The following is an 18,684-nucleotide window of genomic DNA, read 5'->3' as shown; positions in this document are numbered from 1 at the left end:
TGTCATAGTCTGTCTACAAAGGCAAAAGCAATGCTAGGTGCCACAGTTTTTGAAATGGTTCTTTGGTTGAAATCAATTTAGTTGAAATCCAGGTAAAGAACTTTGCTGTGGTGGGCACTTTTGGGAAACAACTTACATTATTATTACTTCTTTGTTATGGCATTATTTTATTTAAGTTATAGTTTGTACTACCTTAATAAAAGAACATTTTCTTTTGTACAGTAAAATGTCATGGTCAAAAAAGTTATTTAACTGCTAAATAAGGGAAAGGTGATTCTCCTCTCCTCTCCCTCTCTCTCTATAATCAAAAGTGTTTACAGCCTAGGATTCTGAGCTGGCTGTTCTCTGCACTTATTACCTTAATCCCTGTAATTTGCCGTAATGTGATGGTAGAAATAAGTTTTCATATGCTTGTATTTGTATATTTGTCGACATTAATGTTCAACAGTTTGAAGAGAAATTGTTATAGATAAAGGATGGATGGATGAATGGTAGAGCATAAACATAAGGCTTCTTTTAATTGAATTTTAAAAAAAGAATCTGTCTAAATATGTGAACAGACTCTTCCTGAATTTGTATCAGAGTATGAGATGTCAATCTGAAAATGGTAGAATGTCACATGATGATATCAAGAACAATACAGTTCTGATTTGAGACATTTAACATATTCTGTTCAGTTCAGTGTTAACTCTAATAAATATTTTATTGTATTTGACTTTTTGATAAGAGTGTGACAGTATAAGGCCTTGTTCACACGGGCTTTAAAATCGGGCGTTTTTTTTGCGTTCAAAGCGTCCGGTGAGCGCGGATCAAGCGCCGAGTGTTTTCTACACGTAGGAGTCAATGAGAGTGTTCACACGGGCTTTGGTGACTTGCGTTTGTCCGGCTGCGCGTTTATACGGCATCAAAAAAACGTTGCATGCAGCTTTTTCTTGGCGTTCAAAACCCAACGAACGCAAGGAAACCGCTTCTAGTTCGTTTTCTGCGCGTTTATTTTACGCTTTGGAGGAGCCGGGGGGCTTGGGGTGGGGGCATTTCAGTGCATAACACCGGTGTAAGCGCCGCACACTCGACTACTGTTTCCTTACCTCAAAGTGACAAGTCGTCTCTCTTCGGGGCTAACACCAAGTCGCATATTGGTTGATCGGCGTGCAATGTGGTATTGCACCAGCTGCAGCAGACAAAAAAAGAGCACAAAAAAAGCTTCCTTTAACCCGACGTTGTGCAGTCAGTGGATGAACCCAGTAGCGGCGGCGATTTTTTCTCTCCCTACGTCGCCGTATTACGAGTATTTTTAAAAGAAGAAGATTAATATCTAACATAGTAAAATGGTCCATATTGAAAGGAGGAACCTCAAATTAAACGACAAGGGCTTTCATATCCAGTTCCCGACACTGCCTCCACAGGTTAACACACAAACTACAATTTGGGCTGCAGGCTGGCGTTAGATAGAGACAAACGAACGCCGGTGTAGAAGTCAATCGATCGCCACCACAAAATGCAACATAAACTCCTAGGACGTTCAGAGCAAGTTCGTTTATCCAAAAACTTAACGCCCGTGTGAACAAGGCCTTAATGTGTCCTTTCTAACAGCAGCTTAGGTAATTACCTTTTAATATGTAATGCTAAAATAATACTTTTCTCAGAGTTCATTGCTGAAACATCATGCATACAGTTTTATTGCACAGGGACTCACAATATTTAAATAAACAGCTGAGCCTGTACTACGCTTAATCAGATTTTTGCTGAGCATGTACTATGTGTAATCAGCCTTAACTGATAACAGCATCTTCATAAGTCAGAATACCGTTATGTTTCAAAGTTTGTGACTCTTTCAAGGTGGTCATTATTTTAGATATTCACAAAGTATTGTATCAATCAGATCTTTTAATGAATATTGTGACAGTGTCTCTTCAGTTTTTCCAAAATTGTGAAGCCACTGGAAAGGATCAAAGACTGAGTATGACACATACACAGAAAAAAGAAATCCATGGTCTAAATATTTTGTCTTTAAAGTTTTAGTGAAATTCACACAAAAATAAAGAGAAAAAACTTTCAATACTTATGTGAACATAACTTTAAAATTAACTTATTAGGATTGGCTGCTACACATGAATATACCAAATAAGGGCTTCTACACTTAGAAATGGACTTGATCTCATACTGTAGATTATCAGAATGTCATATTTAAGTTGATATCTTGCTGCAGTACTCCTTTTCCTCACTCCTCTTAACAGAAATCTACCATCTCAGAGATTTGAGAGATGTTTTGTATAAATGGGCATCTTCCGCTCCTGCCACAGCAGGATGATTCCATGTTGCATAGAATAAGAACAAGTATAAACAGCCCCTTACAAGGACACTTATTCCATCATGCTTGGCAGTGGAAATAATGTTTTGTTCGTAGTAGGCTATCTTGTATCTTTGCCAAATATGTGACCTCCTGTTGTGTTTGATAGTGGACTTATCTGTCCTGAGAGCAGACTCCCAGAACCTTTCGAGCTTGTCCACATGGTAGTCTCTGGCAAACTTCAGAACTGCAGCTTTGTTCTTTTACACAGATGAGGTTTCTTCCTGGCGACCCTTTTATAGACAGGACTTCTGCTCAGGGTTCTTACTTATGTTTATCTATTCAATACTACAGTATTCCACAGGCAATGTGGGTCTTACTTGGACTTAGCTCCTCCCTCATTACTTGGCACATTGGATAGCAAGGGTTTGCCAACAAGATTAATTAGCTGTGACTGAGAATAGGCTTATCCTATTCGATATTGATGAGTTGGAGGTCTTCATGGCAGGTCACCTGCTATGTCTTGAAGGGATGTCTTTGTCTCCACTTTACAGTCTGAGCTTCATGTTCAGTGCAGTTTTGAGGAACCCTGTATTCAGATAATCTGAGTGCATAGCCACTCAGGCACATTTGGCAAGTGGTAACTGTGTCTTTCAAATTTGTCAGGCCACTACGTTGTAGCACTTTGTTTTTGGTGATGTGGTTATGATATGTAGACAGATAGGGAGACTTCTTATTTTCAGATTACCATTTACCTTTTATTGTTGTTCTTGTAGTCCTAATCAAATTTTAGGAGGATGTGCACTACTTGGCAAGGCTAGCATTATTTTTACTGTCCTCCAGTTGAATAATGTTGGCCTACTAGTGGATTTTTGAAGTCAGAACCTGAAATTGCCATATAAAATGGTCCAGATTAATGAGCATCCACCAGTTTTTTTTTCTACAATTCTGGTTATGTTTCCTTAGTCTGGGGCACGGTGCTAGATTCAGGATGGACAACTGGTTTCTAGCAATTATTTTTACTTTTTCATCCTTGACGCATCTTTTTCAGACCTTGAGTTTTGTTGGATAGTTTAGTTAATTGGTTAACACTGTGTTGTTTGACAACCTGATCCTCCTTTATCCTGATGTAAGGAATTGTTCCTGTGTGTATTATAATTTTTCTGTGTGGACATTTTCTTTCATAATACTAAAATTGGAGAACAGTTATATCTTATTTAATTCAGGAATACAAATTCTTATTACTCATCTTTGTTTAAAAAAATAGCAAAATCATACAATTAGCCTGCAAACTTTCAGTCATGACTGTAGATGCATATGAATTCTTTTCTGATCATTGCATTTACAGATGGCAAAATGTTTTGTATTTTTACATTTTTCTGTTTCAAAATACAGTTAAAAACATCTATCTCTGAACTCATCCTAAAATTAAAGCAGCAGCAAATACTGCTGCTTAGAATTTAAAGTAAGAAGAGGTACTTGAAAATGGCATTTCTTTAGGTTTCACACATAAAGAAGAAATGGTATGTTCTCACCTTTTCTAAAGCATCTATTTTGATGAAATAATCAAAAATTAAAGACTATGAATCTGACAAAATTGCATGCATGTCAATCTTGAGTCTATATCAAGGTGATGCTGTAAATGATTTGCTCTGTGAAATGGAGTATACATATTTGAGATTGTATCTTTAGTATTCTTGAACAGTTACCTGTAGATAATTTTGAATTAAGGTGTGAATGACTTTTGCTTGGCAGTGATAACAACACAGAGAAGGGGAAGAGTTTTGTCAAATTTCATATTAAATACCAATGTATTAACTCTATGCAGTACAGAAAAGTTAAATAACCATGTTTTTTTCCTGATTAAAATGATCAGTCTAGTTGAATAAGAAAGACTTAATATGACTGATGTTACCCTTGGGTAAAAATAGTACAAACACAGCCACATTTTACCAAATATGCTAAGTGAAAAATGTTGTTGGCTTAATTTTTCTTGTATTAATTCAGCTTAAAATTATTGTTGACACTATTTTCGCAAATGGTTTTATTAGTGTTAGTATTAATGCATTTTGTCTTCTTTCAGTCAGCATCCATTGTGGTGCTTGGATTTCATGATATTTCTTTCTTTTAGTAGTGTCCCAGAGACAACGTTTGATCTGGATGGAGATATCCATAGTGGCACAGCACTTCCAGCAAGCAAGGTACAATTTTCTTATTGTTCATTTTTGTTTTTACAAATCACAAATGTACTGTTTACTTGGTTCCTCCATGAGCCTGCATTGGAGTAAGTAGGTTTGGATAAATAATAATATCCGTATCTTAGTGGTAATGCACAAACTCGACCATAACCATTTTAGATTGAAATAGTGCTAAACCGGAACTTTTCTACTTTAAAAGGTCAAAGTGAACCAGCTTAACGAATGGAGCTTAGTACATTGTGTTGAAGGCGCTGCAGTGGGAACGCAGAGCCATGTCAGCAGGTGTGCTCTGTCTGAAGACGTATGGAGCTGTATAATGGCCAGTACAAAACAAAATTCTCTGGTCTGACGAGACACAGATTAAACCCTTTGGTGTGAATGACAGGTGTCACGTTTGGAGGAAACCAGGCACCGCTCATCACCAGGCCAATACCATCACTACAGTGAAGCATGGTGGTGGCAGCACCATGCTGTGGGGATGTTTTCCAGCGGCAGGAACTGGGAGACTAGTCAGAATAAAGGGAAAGATGACTGCAGCAATGTACAGAGACATCCTGGATGAAAACCTGCTCCAGAGTGCTCTTGACCTCAGACTGGGGCGACGTTCTGCTGAAAGATGAACCAACGACCCTAAGCACATAGCCAAGATATCAAAGGAGTGACTTCAGGACAACTCTGTGAATGTCCTTGAGTGGCCCAGCCAGAGCCCAGACTTGAATCCGATTGAACATCTCTGGAGAGATCTTAAAATGGCTGTGCACCGACGCTTCCCATCCAACCTGATGGAGCTTGAGAGGTGCTGCAAAGATGAATGGGTGAAACTGGCCAAGGATAGGTGTGCCATGCTTATGGCATCATATTCAAAACGACTTGAGGCTGTAATTGCTGCCAAAGGTACATCGACAAAGTATTAAGCAAAGGCTGTGAATACTTATGTACATGTGATTTCTCAATTTTTTTTATTTTTAATATATTTGCAAAAACCTCAAGTAAACTTTTTTCACGTTGTCATTATGGGGTGTTGTGTGTAGAATTCTGAAAAAAAAAAAGAATTTAATCCATTTTGGAATAAGGCTGTAACATAACAAAATGTGGAAAAAGTGATGCGCTGTGAATACTTTCCGGATGCTCTGTGTATATATATATATATATATATATATATATATATATATATATATATATATATATATATATATATATATATATATATATATATATATATATATATATATATATATATCTATATCTATATAATGTATCTATATAATCTATATATCTATATAATGTATCTATATAATCTATATATCTATATAATCTATCTATATATCTGTCTATATATATCTATATCTGTGTCTCTCTCTTTCTCTCTCTCTCTCTCTATATATATATATATATATATATATATATATACACACACATACACACACACACAGCAGAACCTCAGGTCACGACTGTATTACGTTCCAAAACTCGTCCCGGACCATACGAGCTGTATGTAAATACATTTTTTTTAATGATTTTTAAGCACAGAAATAGTTAATTATACCATAGAATGCACAGTGTAATAGTGAACTAAATGTGAAAACTTTGAATAACACTGAGAAAACCTTGAACAGAGAAAACTAACCTTGCAGTCTCTTTAAAATCAAGCCCCGTGCATTCTTTAATTTTCTTCTCGGCCTTGCTGCCTTCTTGCACTCTCTTTCTCTCGCTCGTTGATCTCTCGCATTCTCTCTCTCTCTCGCTCGCTTGCTGTACAGGGAATGCACAGGGAGAGACTGAACACGTTCAGGAATCTGGGTTGTTCGTCACCCGAGTGTGTGGTCATGAACAGATGCAAAAGTTTGTCGAACTTGGTCCGTACGTGGTCCGAGATGTTCATGACCTGAGGTTCCACTGTATATCTATAGATATACAGTGGAGCCACGGTTCACGAACATCTTGGTACACGTACAACTCGGTTTACGACCAAAAAGTTTGCCAAACTTTTGCCTCAATTCACGACCACACACTCGGTATACGATTAAGCCAATTTCTCTTTCGGTTTGTACATGTTCAGTCTCTCCCTGTGCAATTCTTTCTCTCTCTCGAGAGCGCGACACACACACAAACACAGGCAGCTCGAGAGAGAGAGACAGACGCACACACACAGGCAGCGCGAGAGAGACGCGCACACACAGAGGCAGCGCGAGAGAGAGATGCAGACTCACAGGCTGCGCGAGAGAGAGCTGGACGCATTAAGGTAGGAAGGCAGTTAAAGAATGCACTGAGCTTGATTTTGTTTTCACTTTTGTTTCCAGCGAGCGGTTCGTAGTGTGCATTGTTGCAATGTTATTTTTCTTGGTGGTTTATTAAATTACGGATTTTTTCAAATGTTCATTTTTTTCCCTGTGCTTATAACTCATTAAAAAAAGTGCTTTTAGCCAGCGGTTGGTAGTGCTATAGAGCGAACTATTGCAGTGTTAGTTTTCTCTGTTGTTTAAGGTTTTCTCAGTGTTATTCAATGTTTTACATGTAGTTTACTATTACGCTGTGCATTCTATGGTTTATTTAAATATATTTGTGCTTAAAAACGTAAAAAAAAATATATATTTACATACAGTTCGTATGGTCCGGAACGAATTAATTGTATTTACATACAATCCCATGTGGGGGGAAATTGCTTTGGTTCACGAACAAATTGGTTTGCGAACGACTTATGGTCGTGAACCAAGGTTCCTATGTATGTATGTCTGTCTGTCTGTCTGTCTGTCTGTCTGTCTCTGTCTGTCTGTCTGTCTGTCTACACAGACAGGTAGACATGATGTTAAGCACCACAGCATATTTACAATATATACAATTGGGAAACACACACACAACCCAGTGCCGCAGCACCAATCACCCCAAAGTCCAGGCCCTTACACAATGCCTTTCCTCTCTTCAGGCCGCCTCTCTCCTCTCCTCCTGAGCTCTGTCCTCTTCCACCCAACTCCAGCCATTGAATGGAGGGAGGCAGCCCCTTTTAATCATACCCGGATGTGCTCCAGGTACTTCCCGGCAATCTTCCATTGATACACCCCCGTGTGGCGGAAGTGCCGGGTGTATCCATGGAAGCACTCCGGGTGTCCCTGCATCTCTGCCCCCCCAGCACTTCCAAGTGTGACGGAAGTGCTGAGGTCCAGGGCTCCCAAGGCATTGGGGCACCCCCTGCCGGTGACCACGGGCCCCTACAGGGTTGAGCTTCAAAGCTCTGTACCCGGGCCCCCCAATGGCACCAGGGCGGTCGCACCCACGCGGTCTGAGCAGAGGCATAAGCCCTCCTTTGGCCCTCCTGGGCATCCCGGCTGGGTCCCCACCAGCCCTGTGCGACACTGCCATACCACCACCAGCGAAGACCCATCGGGCGGAGCAGTTCGTCCCACGAGGCAGCTCATCCCCGAAGTGGGTCCTACTCCTGAAGCTCCTGGGTCCGTTCCGGCACCCTGAGGCTTACATCTTCGGCACCCCCTCCAAAGTTTCTGTGCCCCTTTGTTTGGAGCCTCTCGCACCTCCATAGCCTCCGCAAGTTGTGACAGTGCCCCATCGCCAGGGAAGAGCCGTCCAGCGAGGTGTCCCTTCCCACGAGGACAGGTCCCCAATGAAGCGGGTCCTACTGTGCGTCCAGGGTCCGGTCCTGCAAGAAAAACAGACACAGGGGCAGAGACGCTGCTTGGACACCACCCTCTGGCTCCCTCCTTTGACCAGTACCTAGCGACTTGCCTCTTCGGCACCCCCTCCACTAGTTCCGTGTCCCTCCTGTTGGATCAATAGATGGGACCCTCTTCGCTGACTTCATGGTTTCCCTCTGCCTCCGCAGAGGGCGGCCTTTCTCCGGACGTGAGCAGCCTGCCTCACGTCCTCCCTTATCGGAGCAGCACGAGGCCGCCGCTGGCTCTGGGCGTAGAGCGCTAGGATCCGGGGCACTCATCAGCCCCTGTCCTGCCAGTCCTCTCGGTCTTTCTCCCCTCACCGTGCACACAGCACTCACAGCCGCATCCATTGTTGGAGATCCCCCTACTTGGTTCCGATCATTTCTATCACAGGCCTTTTCGGTGGGACCTCCCTTATGCTTTTCGGGGTCGGTTCTACTCACCGTCCCTGCCGTACCGCTCCGGCCAAAGGATCCAGCGTCATGCCGTTCTGCCGATGTACGCATCGTCTGTATTGACGCGACTGCCTTCCCTTCACAGAGAGCACGTAGCACCTGTGAAAGCGACTCTGCGGGCTGAAGGCACTCCTCCAACTCACGCAAAGCCGCTGGCAAGCACAGAAAGCCAACCGGTGATTGACTTACCTGACTGTCAGTCATATCCTCCAGCTGCTTCCTGTGGGGCCTCTCCTCCGGCCCAATCCGCAGCGCATGTTTAATTATTTAAACTGGGTCCCTGCCTTGTAACAGGCAGATAGTCCCATCTGGGATGCCATTGTGGGGAACAGGCTGGACACAGACAGGTAGACATGAAGTTAACTTTGAGTTACATTATTTGTATGAAAATGTGTTATATAAATAAATGTTGTTGATGTTGTTGTTAAGCACCACAACACGTTTATTTACAATATATACAAGTGGGAAACACACACACAGAACCCAGTGCCGCAGCACCAATCGCCCCAAAGTCCAGGCCGTTACATAATGTCTTCCCTCTTTTCAGGCCGGCTCTGTCCTCTTCCACCCAACTCCAGCCATCGAATGAAGGGTGGCAGCCCCTTTTAAACTCACCCGGATGTGCTCCAAGTGCTTCCCGGCAATCTTCTATCGACACACCCCCATGTGGCGGAAGTGCCGGCTGTATCCCTGAAAGCACTCCGGGTGTCCCTCTCCTCTTCCTCCCAGCACTTCCGGGTGTGGCAGAAGTGCTGAGGTCCAGGGCTCCCAAGGCATTGGGGCACCCCCTAGCGGTGACCACGGGCCCCTACAGGTTTGAGCTTCAAAGCTCTGTACCTCTGGCCCCCAAAGGAACCAGTGTGGTCGCCCCCACATTGTCTGGGGGAGGCATAAGCCCTGCTTCGGTCCTCCTGGGTATCCTGGCCGGGTCGCCCCAGCCATATGCGACTATATATACTATATATACACATACATATATACATATATATATATATACATACATATATACAGTGCATCTGGAAAGTATTCACAGCGCATCACTTTTTCCACCCCATTATGACAATGTGAAATAAGTTTACTTGAGATTTTTGAAAATTTATTAAAAACTAGCAAAATACCCGTGCTTCGCAGCAGCGAAGAACTGACTTAAAATTTTTATTAAGAAGAAAATTAAACCTTTTTAAACTGAGGGAAAATATACCAATAACTTCAGGCTTTATTGCAATAAATCAACCACACAGACTCAACCCAATTCAGCCGAATGAGATTGAGCCCCGATCATTACAGCCATTGAAGTTTTTATAACAATTTCTTATCATTTTGGCTCATTCAATTAGCTCATTCTGCACCTGGTTTACTGTCCATTGTTGTTCTTGGTGTCTGTTTGGCATATTTTGATTGGTCTAAGACTGGGTGGATGGTTTCCTCCCAATCTCTTCTCTGACTCCCTTCAACTCCTGTCCACCGTACCTTGAGTTTCCATGGGAACCCTTATCATCTTCTTACTATTCCTATTACTGGCCCCCTTATGGAATGTGTTATCTTTCTATTCTGTTCCCATTTTCTCTAACTGGCCAAGGCTTCAATTCCATATATGGGTTTTCCTCTCATCGTTTCCTCTCTTAAGCCTTCCAAACTTTTTACAATAGTGACCTGAAGCTTAAGCTTTAATTAAAAAAAAAGTATAGTATGTGCTTTCATTTGATCATTGCTTGGCATGCTTGATTTGTCTTAATTTCTACACTGAAGTTAATTGCTAATATATCCTTACAGTATTTTTGCTAATGCCTGCATTTACTAAGATTTTCTCTTCATGCATTAGGTCAGCGTGACCCTGCTTATAGCAAAAGCCTTTCTGCTGATTCAGCAACCCAGCTGGTTTACAGAGGCCTCTTCTCTATGTTATCGTTTCCTAGCCTTGAATCACAGGTGTTCTCAAACTCTTAATCCTGTCCAAAACTGGTCTTGGTGTATCTTTTCTTTACTTTGGAAATTTTAATGTAAGCCTATAAAATAATGCAATATAACTGATTTTTAGTTAAATATTTGCTAGACCTATCGTATTTGCTTTAATATTCTAATTTATGCTTAATCTAATGTTTTAGAAGCTTTTAATTACTTTTTATGGCTCTATATGTTAATTTGTTATTCTCTTATGCTAATAAAAAATTTTCCTTCTACACTGTAAAGTTCAGTTTCCCTCTCAATTCCTTTGCTGGGCTGTTCTGTCTTCGAGAAAGAGTCCCCTAGCAGATCAAGTGCTGTCTTCTTGGAAGCAGGTTCCTCTTCTGACTCAGCTCTGCCTTCAGCTTCAAGAGCCCCCTTGCCCCCATGTGTGGAACAATGAACTGATGCCTCTTCCTTGCGCTCCATACTCTTCTCATCTGTGGGCTTTAAACAGCAGAAACACTGGCTTTAACATTAGCAAGCAGCAAAGCAGTCCCCCTCTCTCTTTTAACACAAATACATTCACTCTGATGCTCTCATGTTTACAACACACACACACACACACACACACAAATACAGCATGAACCTATTAAATCCATTAAAATTTGGTACTGTAAACATAAATCTTCTAGGGAAAAAAAAATCAAGTCAATGATACCTGGGTTTGCTGCAACTGTTCCACCCTTTTCTGTATCCTCTGAAAGACTGCCTCACGCTGGTTGCAGTCTAGCTGCGGTAGAGACTGGAATCTTGGGTCCAGTGCAGTGCTCTCCAGCAGGTAGTTGTATACATCCCCACTGTATCTGCCTGAAATATTGCTGAGAATTGCTCTTTTTGTGTCGGCCACAGTGGGGGAATCACTGTCATTTGGTGCCATGTTTTGTTCAATCATGTTCTTCAGTGGCACGATGAGAGACACTGTGGGTCTCTTCTCTTCACACAAGACAGTGGTAGCTGTCTTTAAAGGATTCAGCAGCTTCACAAGAAATTCGGCATTGACAATGTCGCAGGTATCCAGTGTGTCAATGTTGCGGGCATTTTGTCTTATTTCTGGGCTGGTGAGCGCTGCTGCTATAGCAGCCTGCTGCTCCAGGTAACGAACCAGCATATCCAATGATGAATTCCATCGCATGGTGACGTCCATTATTAATTTGTACGGTGGCAGTTGTAGCAGCTTCTGCTTAGATGTCTGTACCGCGGCAGCTGTAAAACTTTGGTGAAAAAAAGCTGTTACACGTCTCACCCGCCTGAGCAAATGAGCGACACGCGCAACACCGAGGCCAGCCTGTGTAGCGAGATTTATTGTGTGCGCGAAGCATTTGATGTGCGGCTCAAATCCTGCCTCGCACACAGCCACATCCATATTACGCGCATTGTCTGTTACAATAGCGATGCAATGGTTTGGCTTTTTAAGACCTCACTGTGTGACAGCTTCTTGTAAAACTTCACCGACGTTTGCCCCTGTGTGTGATTCAAAAAGTCGGCGCGTCTGCAGTACAAAATGTACCATTTCCCAATTACTGTTGATAATGTGGACTGTAATTGTGATATAGCTCTGTGTACAACTAGAAGTTCAACCGTCAGTAGTTATGGCGATGGTTTCTGCCTATTTCAGAGCCTGTACAACGTTTACCTTGCACTCCTTGTACAGGGTCGGGACCTCCATGCGAGTAAAATGTGCGCGTGACGGGATGGCATACTTTGGTTCCAGTGTGTGGATGAGTTGCCGAAATCCCAGATTTTCCACCACAGAAAATGATCTCATATCGGCTGCAATGAAAACGCCGATGTCTTTTGTTATTGCCGTGGCTCTTGCATTGGATGGTGGAAGTTTAGCTGCAAAGGCATTTGTTATGGTTGTTTGCCCTTTTATGCGAACTGAATTGCTTTCCATTTTCTTCACAGGCGCAGCTTTTAGTAACGAGCTGTGGTTGTTTTCTAAATGCTTTTGCATAGTGCTTGTGTTAGCAGAGGTGTACGGTATTAATTTCTTACAGTGTTTGCAAATTGTCTTTGTCTTGTCTGTCATTTTTTCGCCATTTCTTATTTCCACAAGGAATCCAAAATGTTGCCACACCAAAAATTTAAATGTCGCGGGCACATCTTCTATCCTTACTTCTTCCTCACACTCCATCATGCCAATAACGCAAGGATATCGTCACATTCTCGTGAGACCAGACGCATCTCGCCAGACAAATCTGATCTCGCGAGATCTCGTGATCTCGTCACACTCCTAGAATTAACTTGTTTCTCAAAAGAGAGGTTACTATCAAAGGTAACAGCAAGATTGCAGACTTGAGGTTTGGAAAAGGCAGAGAAAGAGCCGAGAAGTCCAAGACCAATTTGGGCTTTAGCTGATGGACCCACTATAAGCACCTTCGTTTTATTTTGATTTAGATCAAGAAAATTATTGGCCATCCAGGATCTTCGTTCAGGCAGACAGTTGTGGAGTTGATTTGTTGCAGAGTTGCAGACGGGAATATAAACCTGAGTATCATCAGCATAGCAGTGAAAAGAAATGTTAAATTTCCTAAAAATCGCTCCAATAGGGTGAAGGTATATAGAGAACTAGCAAAATACCCGCGCTTCGCAGCGGAGAAGTAGTGTGTTAAAGAAGTAATGAAAAAGAAAAGGAAACATTTTAATAATAACGTAACATGATTGACAATGTAATTGTGTTGTCATTGTCATGAGTGTTGCTGGCATATATATACACACACACATATATATACTGTGTGTGTGTGTATATATATATATATATATATATATATACACATACATATACAAATATATACATATACTGTATATATACAGTGGAACCTCTAGATACGAGTTTAATTTGTTCCAGCACTGAGCTTGTATAGCGAATTTCTTGTATCTAGAGCAAAACTTCCCCATTGAAAATAATGGAAATCCAGTTAATCCGTTCCGCACCCCCAAAAATATCAACATAAAAATCAATTTTCCTAACAAATAACATTGATAAATAAGTGTGGATACACTTTGTCTGCTGAGAGTCATGTGATCATAACTGAGCTGATGGTTCTTTTCTCTCGGGCGCGTCTCCCTCTCCTTATCTCTCTTGCTCGCGCGCCTCTCTCTGTCTCCTCTTGAGGGTAGAGAAAAGCCAAGCAAAATGACACCTTTTATTGGCTAACTAAAAAGATTACAATATGCAAGCTTTCGCGGCAACTCAGGCCCCGTCTTTAGGCAAGTTGTAATCAAAGCTTGCATATTGTAATCTTTTTAGTTAGCCAATAAAAGGTGTCATTTTGCTTGGCTTTTCTCTACATTCATAATGGCTAACACGGTACAACACCTTAGTACTCCTCTTGAGGGCAATCGTCTCCTATTCTCCGTCAGCATGTCTGCAGTATTTTTGGATACGCTTATACGGCGAACTGCTACAGCGAAACAATGAAATCACAAGTGCACAAACAGATCCTCACGCTACGGGAGAACAAGGAACACTGAGTGAGCTGACTGGCTGGCAGCGTCAGCTTGGGTGAATCCCGAGTCGGGCGGATTGGGAAGCGCGTCACGCATAACCACAGCCTGGCTCGTGGCTCGTTCGCGAGCCAATGCTCGTATTTAGATCCAAATTTTTCGCTCATACTTTCCTCTTATCCTGAATTTCTCGTATACAGAGGTGATCATATCTAGAGGTTCCACTGTACACATATATATATATATATACACATATACATATATATAAATAAAAATCTACATATGTATATCTACATATATATATTAGGGGTGGGACTCGATTAAAAAATTTAATCTATTTAATTAGAGGCAGTGTAATAATTAATCTTGATTAATCGTATGTAATCACACATGAAAATTTGCCCCAAATCGCAATTTTTTTTTTAATTTAAAAGGAATTTAGTGGGCGACAGAATCAAATAATAGACATGGACATGAATATTGTAAACTCAAGCTCTTTTAATTTCTGAAAAAAAAAAATGCTTTTAAACTGCATTTCAATTCAAAACAGAAACAAAAATATCATCCCTGGCTAAAATTGGGCAGACTTAAAAATAAAGTGGTATTTTAAGTACATTTTCAAAATGGTATTGTCTTTAAATGATAATAAGAAAAATTTCAACATAAAGTGCAGTTTTTCTTCTTAAAAAATAAGGCAGAAACATAAAAGGTAATTTCACAGCTTCACATTTAAACTCTGAGTAACCTTAGCCAAAATTATTTTGTACATTAGGCTAAAACAGTGTGATCATTGAACATTTTTTAATTAGATGTAATTAGAATTACTAACGGTCACGGAAGTCCAATGATCCCCAGTAAGAGCCACAAAGTCCGCCTTCTGTAATGCATCTAATTTTGCTTGCTTTTCAGTGTGCACAAAACCATGCTTTTAGCAAGGCTTCCGTCGGGTAGTCTTTTGAAATGAAATTTTCCTCCGATCAGTCGTAGGAACGTGCTTTATTCCGACTCTTAACATTTTTGTAGCTCTGATGTGTGCATCAATGTAGTCGATATACCAGGAAATCATGCATTGACAAAAGTTCCCCTTTGCTTGGAATTGAAAGTGTGATTAAATGCGTTATTATTTTTTAACGCATTATGGAGTACATGCATCGAAGCTTCTCAGCTGTGCTTGTGCTAAGAAAAGGAAACATTTTAAAAATAACATAACATGATGGTGAATGTAATAGTTTTGTGACCATTATGAGTGTTGCTGTCATCAAGGATTTGATTATAATTTCTTTCCATCAGGTTCGTATTTGGACAATTTGCACAAAACCACGCTTTTATCAAGGCTTCCGTCGGGTAGTCTTTTGAAATTAAATTTGCCTCCGATCAGTCTTAGGAATGTGCTTTGTATCCATTATTCATAAAGCTTCAATTGGTGATCTGTCTTTCTGCGTTAACCGCATATTTTTTCATACGTCTCAAACCAAGGGGATGCAAGGGTAAAATGAATCGGGAAGCACGCATACATACTCAGTGCACACCCTGTTGGGAATCGGACGTCGGCGCTAGAGGCGAAGTCTCTACCATTGCGCCACGGCGTGTGGTTTGTCTATTTGAGAGTATGTAGATTGGGGGAGATATATATATATATATATATATATATATATATATATATATATGCATACAGTGGTGTAAAAAACTATTTGCCCCCTTCCTCATTTCTTATTCTTTTGTATGTTTGTCACACAAAATGTTTCTGGTCATCAAACACATTTAACCATTAGTCAAATATAACACAAGTAAACACAAAATGCAGTTTTTAAATGATGGTTTTTATTATTTAGGGAGAAAAAAAACTCCAAACCTACTTGACCCTGTGTGAAAAGTAATTGCACATCACATAAATCAATACTATTCACTGAAATATCACGAGTAAGAATGAGATCAAGGGTGTGACCGAGAGAGTGAGTTGGCGTATTAATTTGCTGTATAAAATCAAATGAGTCCAATAGTGATAAAAAGTCTTTGACCAAACGTTTCGATTGACAACAAACGTGAATGTTGAAATCACCAACAGTAAATATTTTGTCATGGGAGAGGGTGATATCAGCCAGGAGATCAGAGAATTCAGAAATGAAAGTATCATTAATTACAGGAGGTCTATAAACCAAGGCAAACAACAAAGAAGGAAAGGTGCACACTTCGAAAAGTTGAAGTTCAAAGCTGCTTAACAGATCCCTTGTAAGGCTCCGACACAAGAACATACTTTTAAAAACAGTGGCAGTGCCACCCCCACGACGAGTCAAATGAGGAGAGTTTAAAAATGAATAACCTGATGGAACCAAGTCAGTAAAACATGAAGAGTCACCATTTAAAATCCAAGTCTCAATGATGAAGAATAAATCCAGATTATTTGATGTAATGAAGTCTTGCAGAAAAAAAGTTTTATTAGACACTGAGCTCACGTTCAGGAGAGCATCCTTGATAGAAGTAGAAGAGCTCGTTGCAGGATGAGCATGGGTGAGTGCGCGAATATTAGCAGCGTTTACTGCCCGATTGCACAACGAGGAAGAGTGATGCTGTCTTGAAATGGACAAATTAAATCCGGTGTCCAGCGCCCATGAATCAGTGATGGATTCCTGAGCAGGAGAAGATGGGTCATCGACAACTCGCAGGCATCGGGAAACAAAGCTCTGGGACTTGAGACATCGTTGTTTAACAGCAATTCCGGCTCTTTTCCCACGACGGCGGTGAGTGCGTTTGCGTCTTCGAGGAGCATTCAACTGACTGATACAGGTGAACACCGGCGTCCAGGTGAAGATGTCAGGAGATGAATAAAACAAAGGTGGAGGTTCACAAAAAATCCAATCAGAAGATAAAAATTTAGAGGTGCATCCTGTTTCCCCTGATCATCCTTGAGATGTTTCTGCAGCTTAATTGGAGTCCACCTGTGGTAAATTCAGTTGATTGGACATGATTTGGAAAGGCACACACCTGTCTAATTAAGGTCCCACAGTTGACAGTTCATGTCAGAGCACAAACCAAGCATGAATCCCTACAGTGAAGCATGGTGGTGGCAGCATCATGCTGAGGGGATGTTTTTCAGAGGCAAGAACTGAGAGACTGCAGCAGTGTACAGAGACATCCTGGATAAAACCTGCTCCAGAGTGCTCTTGACCTCAGACTGGGGCGATGGTTCATCTTTCAGCAGGACAACGACCCTAAGCACACAGCCAAGATATCAAAGGAGTGGTGTCAGGACATCTCTGTGAATGTCCTTGAGTGGCCCAGCCAGAGCCCAGACTTAAATCCGATTGAACATCTCTGGAGAGATCTTAAAATGGCTGTGCACCGACGCTTCTTATCCAACCTGATGGAGCTTGAGAGAGCTACAAAGAGGAATGGGCAAAACTGGTGTGCCAAGCTTGTGGCATCATATTCAAAAAGACTTGAAGCTGTAATTGCTGCCAAAGGTGCATCTACAAAGTATTGAGCAAAGGCTGTGAATACTTATGTACATCTGATTTCTCAGTTTTTTTTATTTTTAATAAATTTCCAGAAACCTCAAGTAAACTTTTTTCACGTTGTCATTATGGGGCTGTGTGTGTGTAGAATTCTGAGGAAAAAAATGAATTTAATCCAATTTGGAATAAGGCTGTAACATAACAAAATGTGGAAAAAGTAATGTGCTGTGAATACTTTCCAGATGCACTGTATATAAATATATATATATATACGGTGATACCTCGGTATACGTCCACTTTGAAGTAAGTCCAACTTGGTGTATGTCCTTTGTTTGGAATACGAGTCACGTGCTACCCTTGTTTACCTCTCTCTTTCGAGACAAAGCCACGACTGCTCACGAGCATCAGTACGGCAGTTCCTAGCATTCAGTGAACAACCTGCGTGCTTCCTGTTGTATATGATTGTTCAATGATGCTTTTGTCCATTGCTTCGGATGTTGATTGCTATGGTCTTCGTCTTTTGAGACGTATGACTGCCGGAGGGAGGGGTGTGGTTTAGAAGGCACACCGTATGGAGAGTTGGTTAAACATTGTTCAAAATAAACAGAATTTGAAACATTATTTTGAGTGTGTCGCTACATCAATCTAGAGAACACTACACTTCCCTTGTTTACCTCTCTTGAGACAAAGCCATGACTGCCCACAAGCGTCAGTACGGCAGTTGCTATCATTCTGTGAACAACCCGCGCTATAACTCTCTGAATTTTCACGTGATTGTGTTTTTTCGCGTAAATTTGAATTGATTGTTGAAAAGTATGAAGGTGGCATGCATATCCAGGACATGGCTACTACATATCATATGCCGGGAACAACGGTATCTAGGATTGTGAAATACAAAGACATTATTAAAAATAAATGGAGGTTAAATTTTCATTCATTCATATTGCTTTTGTATTTATGTATTTTAGTATTAAGTAGTGTTTAAATTATTTTTTACAACTCCATCAATGTATAATATGCCAATAACAATAGTATTTTTTTTTCCGTGGGAACGGATTAATCATTTTCCTTTTATTTCTTATGGAAAAAGTTTTTTTGGTATACGTCCTATATGGTATAAGTCAAAGGATCTGGAATGGATTAAGGACGTATACCGAGGTACCACTGTATATCTATAGATATAGATATAGATAGATATAGATATCTATCTCTATCATATATACTTTC

At 40.9% G+C, this 18,684-nt stretch overlaps 1 protein-coding gene across 1 annotated transcript in view; it reads left to right on the top strand.

Moving 5' to 3' along the window:
* Positions 1–18,684, top strand: part of LOC120525817 (afadin-like) — a 365,848-nt gene that overhangs the window by 190,226 nt on the left and 156,938 nt on the right. Inside the window, 1 exon segment of the mRNA XM_039748422.1 lies at positions 4,422–4,491. Coding sequence (XP_039604356.1) covers positions 4,422–4,491 — 70 coding nt within the window.

The sequence above is a fragment of the Polypterus senegalus genome, chromosome 3 (genome assembly GCF_016835505.1).
Source record: "Polypterus senegalus isolate Bchr_013 chromosome 3, ASM1683550v1, whole genome shotgun sequence".
Classification (NCBI taxonomy): domain Eukaryota; kingdom Metazoa; phylum Chordata; class Cladistia; order Polypteriformes; family Polypteridae; genus Polypterus; species Polypterus senegalus.
The sequence above is the reverse complement of the archived record's forward strand: the minus strand, read 5'-3'. Positions and strand labels throughout refer to the sequence as shown.